This window comes from Terrapene carolina, unplaced genomic scaffold, assembly GCF_002925995.2.
Source record: "Terrapene carolina triunguis isolate 2854851 unplaced genomic scaffold, T_m_triunguis-2.0 Scaffold95, whole genome shotgun sequence".
NCBI lineage: Eukaryota > Metazoa > Chordata > Testudines > Emydidae > Terrapene > Terrapene triunguis.
Window position 1 is genome coordinate 3,071,431 of NW_020664446.1, and position 11,797 is coordinate 3,083,227.

The 11,797-nt window shown below is 49.1% G+C and overlaps 1 protein-coding gene across 1 annotated transcript; it reads right to left on the reverse strand.

Moving 5' to 3' along the window:
* Positions 1-887: 887 nt before the first annotated feature.
* On the reverse strand, positions 888-10,897 carry TLX1 (T cell leukemia homeobox 1). Its single transcript, XM_024206316.2, has 3 exons — positions 10,423-10,897; positions 6,716-6,917; positions 888-1,110 (listed from the first exon to the last, which is right to left on the reverse strand). The coding sequence occupies exons 1-3, from the start codon at positions 10,895-10,897 to the stop codon at positions 888-890; spliced, it is 900 nt and encodes a 299-aa protein (XP_024062084.1).
* Between the last annotated feature and the right edge of the window lie 900 nt (positions 10,898-11,797).

Consider the following 11,797-nt stretch of genomic DNA (forward strand, 5'->3'; position numbering starts at 1 on the left):
ATTTGTAAATAATACCGAAATAATCCACTGAATGAAACTGCATTGTCTCTGCAGAATGCCACAGATGTCTCAAGAGTTATTAAAATATAAGTTGATCAACGCAGAGTCTGTGGTATCCAGGGAAACAGTTTGGAATCTTCATACAATTATTTGCAATTTGGTGTTTACTATCTTGAAAGGTCTGTCAGTTTCCTCTCTTATTCCCCCACTGGAAAAATATAATAATTAAAAGGAGGAAGAGACATTCCTAGGTGAAATCCAAGGAATTCACTTCCTCTGCAAGTGGAAATCACCAGGCGAAAGAATAAAGCTGGGCTGTGTTGTCCATTTGTTGAATCCAGTCTGTGCTTTTCTTTTGCACCAATGACTCAGGCGGCGGCAAGGGGGTTTGTTAAAGAAACGTCAAAGCTCCATTCCAAGGAAGGGAGAACTATTTAATTTTAAATGACCAGTCTAAAAAATGTATACGAAGAAACCAAAGGCCTGCACTGGCTGTGGACAGAATCCAGGGAAGATTTCCTCCATGGATTCTGAAAGGATGACATGGGGCTAACATATTTTCATTTTCTGGGACTAATTAAGGGAGCTCCTCATTGTTCATTGTCCGGTAATGGAGACTTCCGAAAGACAAAAAGGGAAATGCCTCTTTTATCTGAATAATCCTGCAGGTGATTGGAAGCTTCTCTTTTTTTTTCCCCTCCCCTCCCCTTCTTCCCGCCAAGAGGATATTTGCTGACTCAGCACATTGGAAGTGTGGGGCTCTTGGGTGACAGCGTGTGGGGGTAGTTTCCTGTTGGGAAGAAGGATACTTCGCTCTGTGCTGGAGCTTGGGTGGCTCGTAACGCAGTGTGTGTGTGTGGGGGGGGGGGACCACTGGGTCGTGGGCTCTATTCACAAGCAGAGGCGACGGAGGTGACGCTGGTGATCTTGGACGAGTCATCGGACCAAGGCTGGAGGTTCTGGAGGGCGAAGAGGGAAGAGTTGTGGACACAGATGGGGTCTGCCTGGAGGGGCTGATTGATGCTTTTCTGGAAGGCCTCCTGCTGGAGCTGCATGAGGATACGGTTGGCTTGCTGTCTCTCGGCCTCCCTCTCCTCTGCAGTTTGTCGCCTGGGAGAAAACAATAATCATGAATGATTTATATCATGGTAGAGCTGCCCTGCCATGGTCAAGGCCTCACCGTGCCGGGCGCTGTACAGACATACAGTGAGGGACTCGTGGAAGGCCACAAAGCAGGGAATAGTACGCGTGTCTCCTGAGTCCCAGCCCAGGGCACTAGCCACTGGACCACACTGTCTTTCCATTACCCTCCTTAAGAAAAGGGAAAGTACCAAGCAAAATCCAAAGCTTCCTCTGTGGCCATGGGTGCAGGACATGTTCTGATCAAGGAAGCTATGAACTGTCCATAGGAGCAGAGAAGACCGAGGTGGAAGAGACCTAAATAAGTTAAATCTACCCCTCCCCCCAACCCATCCCCCTGGCCAATGCAGGATTGTTCCCAGTTCTCCAGGACTGTGCCCAGCCTACTGCAAATGACTGCAGCCAGGGCCCTTGGGAAATTATTCCCGAGAGGTCCCAAGGAAAAGCAGACTTCCTTCACTCGCCCAGTGTCTGAGCTCCATTGGCAACAGCTTTGAGGGAAATGACCAATTCCTTTGGTCTCCGGGGAGATCCCTTTTAGCACAGCACTCCCCCCAGCACGCACACACACACACAGCCCCTTGCCTGGGTGCCCAGTTAGGCCCCTTGAAATAACTTTGGCCAAAACCTGAGCTCCTTTCCTTTCTCAGGCAAAACCCCATTCACTTCAGCAGGTGAGGATCTCAGGATAGAACCGTGCAGAAAGTTCTGTTCCATCCCTCCAGTTGTATACACTGCAGAGAGTGGAACACCAGGGTTGGTCTGATCTCTCCTGGAAACCATGTGGCCTACTGTGGATCTCAGGTTACAGTGTCTGTGGATGGGCTCAACTCACTATCCTTCCAGTTACTTTTCATTATGTTCCCCCCAGGGCTAGCCAGACAGAGAAAATCAAGCAGGACAGCTGGAAGTTCACTGGGTCAAATGGAAACCAGGACTAGTCGGTCCTCACCCCATTGTGCAGCTTGGTTCCATGGCACTGTCTCCCCCCTTTGGAGTATCTGGCGTGGAAAGGACTATATATATATGAATGAATCAAAGGCCCCGGGAAAACATGTACCACCCAGCTTAAGTTTTCCTGGTATATTAGGCCTTTGTGTTTTCCATATGAGGTCCAGAATGGCTCCCTTTGGGGGCTATCCGGGTATGAAAAGCAGAGGCATTTCGTCTGCCTATCCACCCTGTGTCAGAAATCAGCCAACAACAATTCCTTCCCTCTCTGCTATTTCTCTGCTTCAGCTGGTGGTAATTACCAGATTTGTGGCCTTATCTGTCATTTTTCTGGCTCTGTACTGATCCTTCACACTTTGTAATGCATTGTTTTAAAATCAATTTATAATGAAACTACTGTTTGTTTGGGTTTTCTTTTGCTATTGATTCCCGGAAAGGTTTCAGTTCATAACCCATTAGAGTTGGAAAAAAAAATAAGTTGCTGGGTTATCTGTGGGAAATTGGAGTCCTGCCGGCGGTAGAAAGTTCAGGGACTCCAAGCAGATTCTCAGCTCAAATACAGTGGAATGTTATTGACAAGAGTCACTGCATGTATATTTCACATCTACAAAGAGCATGAAATATACATTTTTTATCTGATCTCCTCTGTTTCCCCCCTGACCCACGCTGCTTAATTCATCCGGCATTATTTATTATGTAGCTGAGTCAATGTGTTATTTCATTCGGGAAAAGCAGTTCTGAGGCACGGTTTTTATTAAAGACACGGTGCAAAATAAGTTTGGCTGGCACTAATTTCTTGACAACTGTCAGGTCATAGCTTCATGGGATCCGAGACAGCCCTGTAACCTTCTTCTCTGACTTCAAAACAACCACCACCACCAATACCTGCCGTGTTAAAACAGGACAAAATTCAAAGTATGCAGCCAATTATTTTCTGAATAAGAGGCCAGGAAAGAATTGCATAAATAATATACGAGTTTTCCTTCCACAGCAAATTTACTCTTGATGCATATTTAATACTGTTTTGACTTCATCGAGAAATGTAACGCAGCCGCCTTTATAATTAGTGGTAACAGATTATTAATTTCACACTGGGACATTATTCTCAGTTAACACAGTTCGCAGCAAAAAAAAAAAAAAAAACCCAAAAAAATCATTTTTCAAACCCAGAGAGAAATAAATACCGCACGGTGTAGAAACGCCAGGATCCAGGCAATTTATTTAAATATTGCAACGGAAGGGCAACATATTAGTAATAATCATTTACTACAGCCCATTGCCTTAATTGCAAATATGTAAATTATGGAAGACCTCCCCCCCAGCAGGAATATGAAGTGTCTCGCCAGGGGCCCTGTCCTACCCTGCTCCGATGGGAGATTTTCAGGGCGATCAGGATCAGCACCTAACGCAGTAAAGGACACGGGTGCGATCATATGGGATTTTTACCCGTGTGAGGCTTTAAGGCTCGGACCCTATATCACTGCAGGCCCCGATCCAGCTCCCCTTCTACTCACCGAGCGCTTTCCCCGTTGATTGCAATGGCTCAGGATTGAACGTGACCGAACGGGATTCGGTGACAGTGATTTGTTCCCTGTTATGTCGATCTCATTCCCCTACAGTAACAGCCCCTTCCCCGCGCTGCCAGACCCCACCGCTCAAGGACTGGCCCTGACTCCACAGTTCGCGTCACGGTCCCCAGCCGGAGGCTCTGGGGTTACCTGGTGTATGCAACAACTGTCCGGGTACATACAACTCCGGCGATTGTCCCCTTTCGGATTCCCACTCCTATTAAATAGCTTCCCATTGTAGAACTCGTAGACTTGCCGTTACTTGTGTTTTATATGTATTTTGGTTGCTTCACAGGATCAGAGAATGTGAGTCTATATTTAACTTTTTTTATCATTCTTTTCTGTTTCCCTTCTGGGGCCGCAAAAACTGTTCCCTAGCAGTTGTGCGGTGAATACACCACTCTCCAGCGGCATGGTTGGGTAAGAGAGATTGAAAGCTATCCCATCGTCTCCCAATTCCAATCCTAACTCCTGGAGCTGACAACATACAATAATTGACTTTAGACTCCCGGAGCTCGGAACACGGGAGGAGTTATTTCATACTCGATGCGCTTTCATTAAACCTCGTGTATTTATTGAAACATCTGTCTTCCAATTCCTTTCGGCACATCCTAGCAAAAGCGGTTGTGTACAATTCTCGCGCTAAACATTATATATAATCTCCTCTATTTGTCTATTTTTACCCGAAAACTCACCTCTATCTGTCTGTGGCATTTTCCCCATTAGTGCGAGCAGAAATCTGACTTATAGCAAGGAAGGGAAAATGGATTTTTAACCGCGTAGCGTTACTGTGCATGAAGGATTTTTAAAAGCAAATTGAGATCAACCTATTTTAAACAAGAGCTGATCGCTTGTGGATTATAAATAGCGTTGTGCAATGTATACAAGATGATTTTTAAAAAAACCCAAGCAGACAGTATATTTTGTTTTGCGGAGGACTTGAGGATGTAACCCTCTAGTCCTTTAAAAATCAAGTCAATAATACTTCAGAACTCCACATTAGAGATTTCAAACCATTATCTACAAAATCTTCCTTTTTAACAATGGTTGTCACACCCTTTCTTGGCTGGTACTGTACGTTGGAGGGTAAGTAAAGAAAACAAGACGGGTTTCATTTCTTAAATGGCCTTTGTGTAACTACAAAACCCCAATGGGATTTGTTCAAAGTTAACTCCCCTCGCTTTTAGCATATCCAGTCCCTTCAAAGACTTCCAAGTCTACCCCCAGTTCATTTCCCCAGCACTTCCAGCACTGCTGGGGCTTTTCAAATAAACATCAACTCATATTGCTGTCTTTTTAGGGCACGGTACTGAAATCCACAATCCCTTATTACTAATCTAAATGTTCTGGTTGCTGGTGTGAAAATGAATAGCTCAATTCATACCCTCATGACACATGGGGAATGGCTCATGGCAACATCCACTCCCTTTAGTCCCTGACGTGAGACAATTCTATTCTATTGCCACGTGGCCCAGGACATTCTCCTTATGCCCCTTTACGCGAGCCGAATTAATTCATAAAACGCTACATTTACAACCACATAGACATGTAGGTACACACAGGCGCTTTTCGATCCGTACAAATAGTCACAACAGGAAAAATAAAACAGAACAAACACCCTCAAAGGCCATAGAGTCAAAATGACATGCTAGATTTCGTACAGTTCCTTCTCCTCCGAAGTGTTTACAACTCCCCCAAATACACCCCAAAGATGCCTTTTCACAGTAAAAATTGCCTCCCCATTGGGTAGCCTCATTTTTTAAAAATGAAACATAATTTCATTCGGGTTTTTCTCCTCCGGAAATGGTTTTCCATTATTATTGGCCCGTATTGTTCCCTGTATAAAACTACCCAGGGCAGTTTTAAGCCAGTTGGAAGACAAGGGTTACCCTGAGACAGACTCGGGGGAAGATCATTAGCTGGTGTAAATTGCCTTAGCTCTGGGGGGAGTAGAGAGAGTCGATCAGAAATCCACTCCCAAACAGTTGCATTGATTGTTGATAGGCCATGAATATATATATGAAGGGGGCCTATTTTTCTCACAGGTCAGATGGACAGAACTGCTGGTGTTTGGGGACACCCGTCTCCTGCGTTTAATACCATCTGTACTTTTTAAAGCACTAAACCCAAAGGATCCCTCCAAAGAGAGAGAAAAAACTGGTGTCGGAAACACCTCCCTGAACCAAAATCAACAAGGAGTCCTTGTGGCACCTTAGAGACAATCAAATTTAAGCTTATGCCCAAACAAATGTGTTAGTCTCTAAGGTGCCACGAGGTCTCCTAGTTGTTTTTGCTGATACAGACTAACGCGGCTGCCCCTCTGAAATCTTCCTGAACCAAGTTTCTCCACTTGTCCGGATCCCAACGGAGTCACCCGTTCTGTGTCCTGCATCTCCACTCCACTTCACTTCTGCTACAGCACGTGGCCAGGTCACTGATCCGGAGTGATCAGCGCTGACCAGCTCACCCAAGGGTAGACACCTCTCTCGGGCTGTGGGGTTTGAACGGACATCTCCGTGTGTGTGTCCCTCCCATCGGCGCTCATTTCAACCGAACCAATGCCTCGGGCGACCACAAAACTCCCCCTCCCTCGGGCTAAGCCCCCGACTTTGCTGAACACAGCGGTGTCCCCTGTGCAATGCAGCCGGTCCGAGTGCCCAGAACCCCAGGCTCGGATTATTTTCACATTCAAACGGGCCTGGCAGTTTCTTCCAACGGGACAAAAGCTCCGATTCTGAAACCATTTAAAGGGCAGCGGCCTGCGAGGAGAGACCCAACCCCACACCCCGAGGGGGCAAACCTCTGTCACCCACACACAGATCAACACCCGGGGAATAGCCCCGAGTTGTGCCTGCGCGGTAATAACCACACCGACGCGCAATAACACAACGCACACCAGACAATGCACAGAGAGGCACGTCCTAAAGGAAGCAAACCCCAGACACTGGGCAAAGACAATAGACACAATCTCACACCAGACCAAATACCCCCCCATCAGACAAAGAGCGCGCGCACACACACACACACACACCCCAGAGGAGGGTGTTGCTTCTCACCTCCATTTTGTCCTCCTGTTCTGGAACCAGGTCTTCACCTGGGCATCTGTCATCTTGAGGGCCTTGGCCAGGGCGGCCCGCTCGGCCGAGGCCAGGTACTTCTGCCGGTGGAACCGCTTCTCCAGCTCGCAGATCTGCAGCCGGGTGAAAGACGTCCGGGGTTTCTTTTTCTTGGGCGGCGTCCGGTTCTGGTAGGGGTGACCTATACGGCGTGTTACAGTGAAGGGTGAGAGGGCCACTGGGGTGGGAGACGGGGCGAGGGGTGGGGGTGAGGGGGGCAAAGAAGCAAGCAGCAAAATATCAGGAGGGGTCCACAAGCCATAGCAGAGACAGACACACAGAGAGAAGGTGAGGCTAGTGGGCAGAGCCTGGCCTGGGGTGGGGGTGGGGGGTTACCAGGGCCCATGCTGCCCTGAGCTATAGCTGCTAATAGCATGCTGCAAAGCACCCCCCGCCCTAACCTTCCCCAGCAATAAACACCCTCTCTGCCAGGGCCTGATCAGACACAAACATCCCTCAGCCCAGAACCCTACCACGGCACACCCGGCTCTCACCCTGGGGCGGGGGGGTGTTAGTAATGCGCGGTGGGAAGATGCCTGGTGCTGCTAGAAGAGCCCAAACAGACCGGGAAAGGCCCCACCGGGGCGGGGGGTGGGTGAACAGTGATCAATTCGCTGCAGCACCCAGGGGTGCCCAGCCGGAGGTCGTTCAGGGGCACGGTTTGCCTGTCATCGCGACGGGGAGCGTGGGCAGTTTCTCAAACTAGGGAACTTGATTGACTCGGTCAGTCCAGAGGCTCAGAGAGCTGCCTTGGGAAGAAGTCGGTGTCAGACGCGTGTTTAAAATACAGCTCTGTGCGTTTGTTTATTTCATGTAAAGAGGAAAACTCCCCCCTCCCCCCGAGAAAGTTCCTGGATTGCTCTGAAAGTGACAAATCCGATTAATGGCATTAGCAACAGAAACACGGGCTACTGGGTTAAGAAAGCGAATGTGGGGGGGGGGGCGATTCTTTGTGGAATTAATCATCTCTCTGAAATTGACAGATTTCCACAACTCAGATTTGCTTTAGTCCATGGTGTATATATGAAGGTGATTTTTTGTCTGGTTTTTTTGTTTTGGTTTTTTAAATCCTTTTGGTCGCGCTGTTTAATCCAATTAATAAAGTATCTGCCATAACTGATCATCTATTTCCCCTGAATTAGGACTGACCGTACCCACAGAATTCTCTTTAAACATGAATATCCAACCTCGTCCCGATGTAAAATTAAGTTTACAATCTGATCCTGCACCAACTGCCACGGAGCACAAACGCGTGTTTACTTCCCCCCTTTCTCAGCCGCGGGAATCGCTGGAGTGGAGCGAAATCATTTCGATGGGAGGCTCATAAATGCAGAAACGGCTCCTGGAATTAGTTTTGCTGTTTATTAAATTGTAGCTGTGTTTATTAGTTGCGGAAAAACATTTCTAGGCCTGCACTGAAGTGAGGTACTAGGGTATCGCCCGTTCCACAGAGAAGATAGAAAAATACTATCATTAGAGCGATCTAAAATGTCTTCTGTCTACATATATTTCCGTCTACTTCTCGGCAGGGCCTCTTACCCCTCTCGCTCGCTGTTAGAACTAAGCTCCCGTTTTGACCGTCCCTTTCCGAGACAGCGCAGAGAAACGCACGCCCTACTCCCTGTTCCGGCACAAACATAATCAGGCTGGGACGTCATGGAAAAATACAGGCCCCTAAATCTTTCAGAGCACCTAGACTGTCCTGAAGCTAAACAGTACCTTCCTTCCACACAGCAGAGGAAACTCAGATGAGAGGGGAACATTTGCTGTAAATTTAAGGCAAAACGGCCTTTTGTGATAGTTGCCTAATTAGGATCTATCATGCATTTAACTCCCCCCCCCCCATTACTACTCATAGATCTGCGACATGGGTTAATATCTAGTGGCCAGGGCACATGGCAAAGAGTTATTCCAGTGCAAACGGTACAGTACACCCCAGATGGAATAACCTGTCCCCCGTTTCTAACAGTTAGACATTCTCCGTCTCGAATTGCTGAGTTTAATACTCAGCAGTAATAATAACTAATAATACTACGGGAGGGATTTTGTCTCTGGGAAGCCCTTGTGTGTAGCGTTTTTCCACTGACATTTCTAGGTGCAGTCATCTGTCTTTAACCAGCCTAATTCTCCACCTCTTGCAGTTATAGTTTATTATATCCCCCGGTACCCACTCAGGAAAAAGTTCCACTTGTGGCCAGGAGAGTTTGGCCCGTGTAATAGTAATGAAGGTAAAATATTCTGCAATTCTAAAGAGGCCTTTCACCCGAGGATCTCCAAGCGCTCTCGAAACAATGATTAAATTAAGCCTTATCCCCCCTGGGAGGTAGATAAAGACTTCATTCGTTTGTATTTTTAATTATATGAGTAAATTGGTATCAGATCAAAATTAGATTTAAAAATAATCCCTCCAGTGGATCACACTGGAAAGTATAAATTAACCAGGAGCTGCTTCAAAGGGGACGGATTGTTCCCATTTTACAATTTCTCTGCCGTTTCAACACACTCAGTTTGGTGGCGGATTCGCTGCCCAGTTCACAGCCGAACAGTCCTCCCGCCGCCCACTAGACACTGCTTTGGGTCTGGGGGGGGTAAACCACTGAATCCGAAAGTGAACCGAAGGAGCAGCCCTTAAATCTATTGCTCGGCCCTGCCGGTGGAAGCCGCGTTATTATATGATGCATTAGGCTCGCTTGGGAACTGCAAAAACACAGTTTCGCCGAGGAAATTGACATTGACCCGTAATCTTCACTGAAGAAAAACGAGGACAAAAACTTGTTAAAAATCATAGACACATGAACTTCCTTTTGGAGCCTCGACATCATTAAATGAGAGAACTCCAGTTCCCTCCTCTCGGGGCTTGCCTGTTATTAGAGCCCACAAATGAACTATCCTTCCCGCAATAATGTGCCTGCATTAAACCCTCAATTTAAAAACAAATCCGCGCGTAGCCTTCTCCTTCCATGCGAAGTTACGGATAAAAACAACCAAACAATCGATTCTTTCCCGACCGAACCACCCCCCCCTGAAAATCTGAGCCGGAACAAACTTTTGCAACTATTTTAGGGGCGAGTTTAAAGGAATTAAATGTCGCATCCATTGTTAATTTCCTGTTATTATTAGACCCTAACCGCTCTCTTAGTCAAATCCAATCTGTACTAATGACTGATTCATTTCTAAACCCCGCTTTCCCTTGGCTATCTTCGCACCCAATAGCCAAACTGCACTTGGGGAATGGTCCCAACCCCCCCGGTAATTAATACATAATCCCGTTCAGGCGGATTCACCACCGGGATCACGGATTGCGGGGCATCCTTTGATATTAGTATTTCTGTCCTCCTCGGCCTCATTACTGTCTGCCTCAGTGGCTGGCCCGGGACTAATTCTCTGTGCCCATTGCTCGGAACCTGCAGAGCGGGGCCGGGGTCTTGGTGACCACCCCGGAATCACTGGATCCCTCGGCCAATCCCGGCCGCTTGCAAAGGGCAGCGAGGGGAGGCCAGGGGACAGCTCTGTCGGTCGCGGCGGGGAGGGGACCTGCTGTCGCTCCCCAGGTGGGCCAGGCAGAGCGGTGGTGGGGACCCGACAGGCGCGGGCAGAGAGGCAGGCGAGCCGGGCTGCAGCGCGCTGGGAGCCGGGACGGGACTCACCTGTGAACCTGTCTTTCGTGTATCGCCTGTTGCTCTCCATCCAGGGGAAAGTGAGTCCCGTGAGGTTGTTCATGGTGTTCACCGAGGGCACGGTGGGCATCCCGGTGGAGAGGGGCTGGTGCCCCCCGCCAGCCAGCGGCCTGTGCGCCGGCACCCGGATCACGCCCCCCGCCGAGCTCAGGCTGTTCCCGTTCATGGCCACCCCCATGTTGACGTTGTAGGAGCCCGGCAGGGAAGCCATGCTGCAGGCGCCCGGGTAAGCCCCGGCCGAGCCGCCGTTCGCCCCGTAACTGCCCGTCATGGTGTTGTAGGCGCTGCTGACGATGCAGCTCAAGCCGTAGTCGGAGGAGTCTTGCAGCCGGGAGCCGGAGATCATGCAGCTGCCTTGGTCCGGGTTGTTGAGGATCTGGTCGATTCCAAAGCTGATGGGCTCGGCGTGGTTCTGGTGGAGGTGGTGAGCCCCTATATGATCCATGCTGCCGCTCCTAATCCCCCTACACAACAGAAAAGGTGGGGCCCCTGCTCCAGGCCGGGGCCGGATCAGGGAAGAGATTTACACCGCGTGCCGCTCCGGTTTCGCTTCGCTTCTCCCCAAAGCCTCCGAGGAGGCTGGAAGTGGGGGGAAAAGACGGGGTTGGAAAGAAGCGAGAGCGGAGATTTGGGAGAGAATGGGTGAGTGCGAGCGCGCGTCTGGACTCTGCCTCGGCTGCGAGGGCATCAATCATGTTACCAAAAGGCCTGGTGCTTCTAGGCCCTGGGTCTCCATTGGCTGGATCCTGAGAGCAGCTGAGTGAATGACAGTCAGGGAAGAGAGAGAGAGAGGAGAAAAGGAGTTTCGTTCAGAGCCCAAAAAACCCAGGCTAGCCAGAGCCTTATAAAGTCAAGTCACCCCAGCTAAGGCGCAAAGGAGGCAGCCTGCAACTGCCGGCCGTTTCTTTGTGCACTCGACTAGCTCACGTTTTCTCTAAGCATCCACAGACCCCCCCGCACCCCCCTCTGGTGTAGTTCTCGTCCCTCCCACCCAGCCCGGGGAGAGGGTCACGGACACGCGGGCCTTTCCGCCACCACGTGAAACAGCCGCAGGTATTTCGCTGCCATTGTGCAAAGCACCTCGTGCCCAGACAAAGAAGGTAAACGCTTAAACGGCGCTGGAGTTGCAATGGCTGGGCGAGAAGGGCCGGGGAGGGGGGGCTCCTTTCTTTTTCCAAAGTCTGAGGAGCGGAGGGGGCAGAAACATGTAAAACTGAGCTATCTCGTGCCTGGATCGCTGGCCCTGTAGACACCGGTCTCCAGTATTGTATTCGGTATTTAGATTTTCATATAGAAATCTGCTGTTGTTTGTAGAAATCTAAATACAGAACAAAATATTAGGCAG

Excerpts from the sequence above, each read along its gene's own strand:
- TLX1 (XM_024206316.2), bottom strand. The coding sequence starts at position 10,897 with ATGGATCATATAGGGGCTCACCACCTCCACCAGAACCACGCCGAGCCC. Across the intron at positions 6,918-10,422 it reads CACGAAAGACAGGTTCACAG|GTCACCCCTACCAGAACCGG; the intron begins GTGAGTCCCGTC and ends CACGCCGTATAG. Across the intron at positions 1,111-6,715 it reads AACAGGAGGACAAAATGGAG|GCGACAAACTGCAGAGGAGA; the intron begins GTGAGAAGCAAC and ends GTTTTCTCCCAG.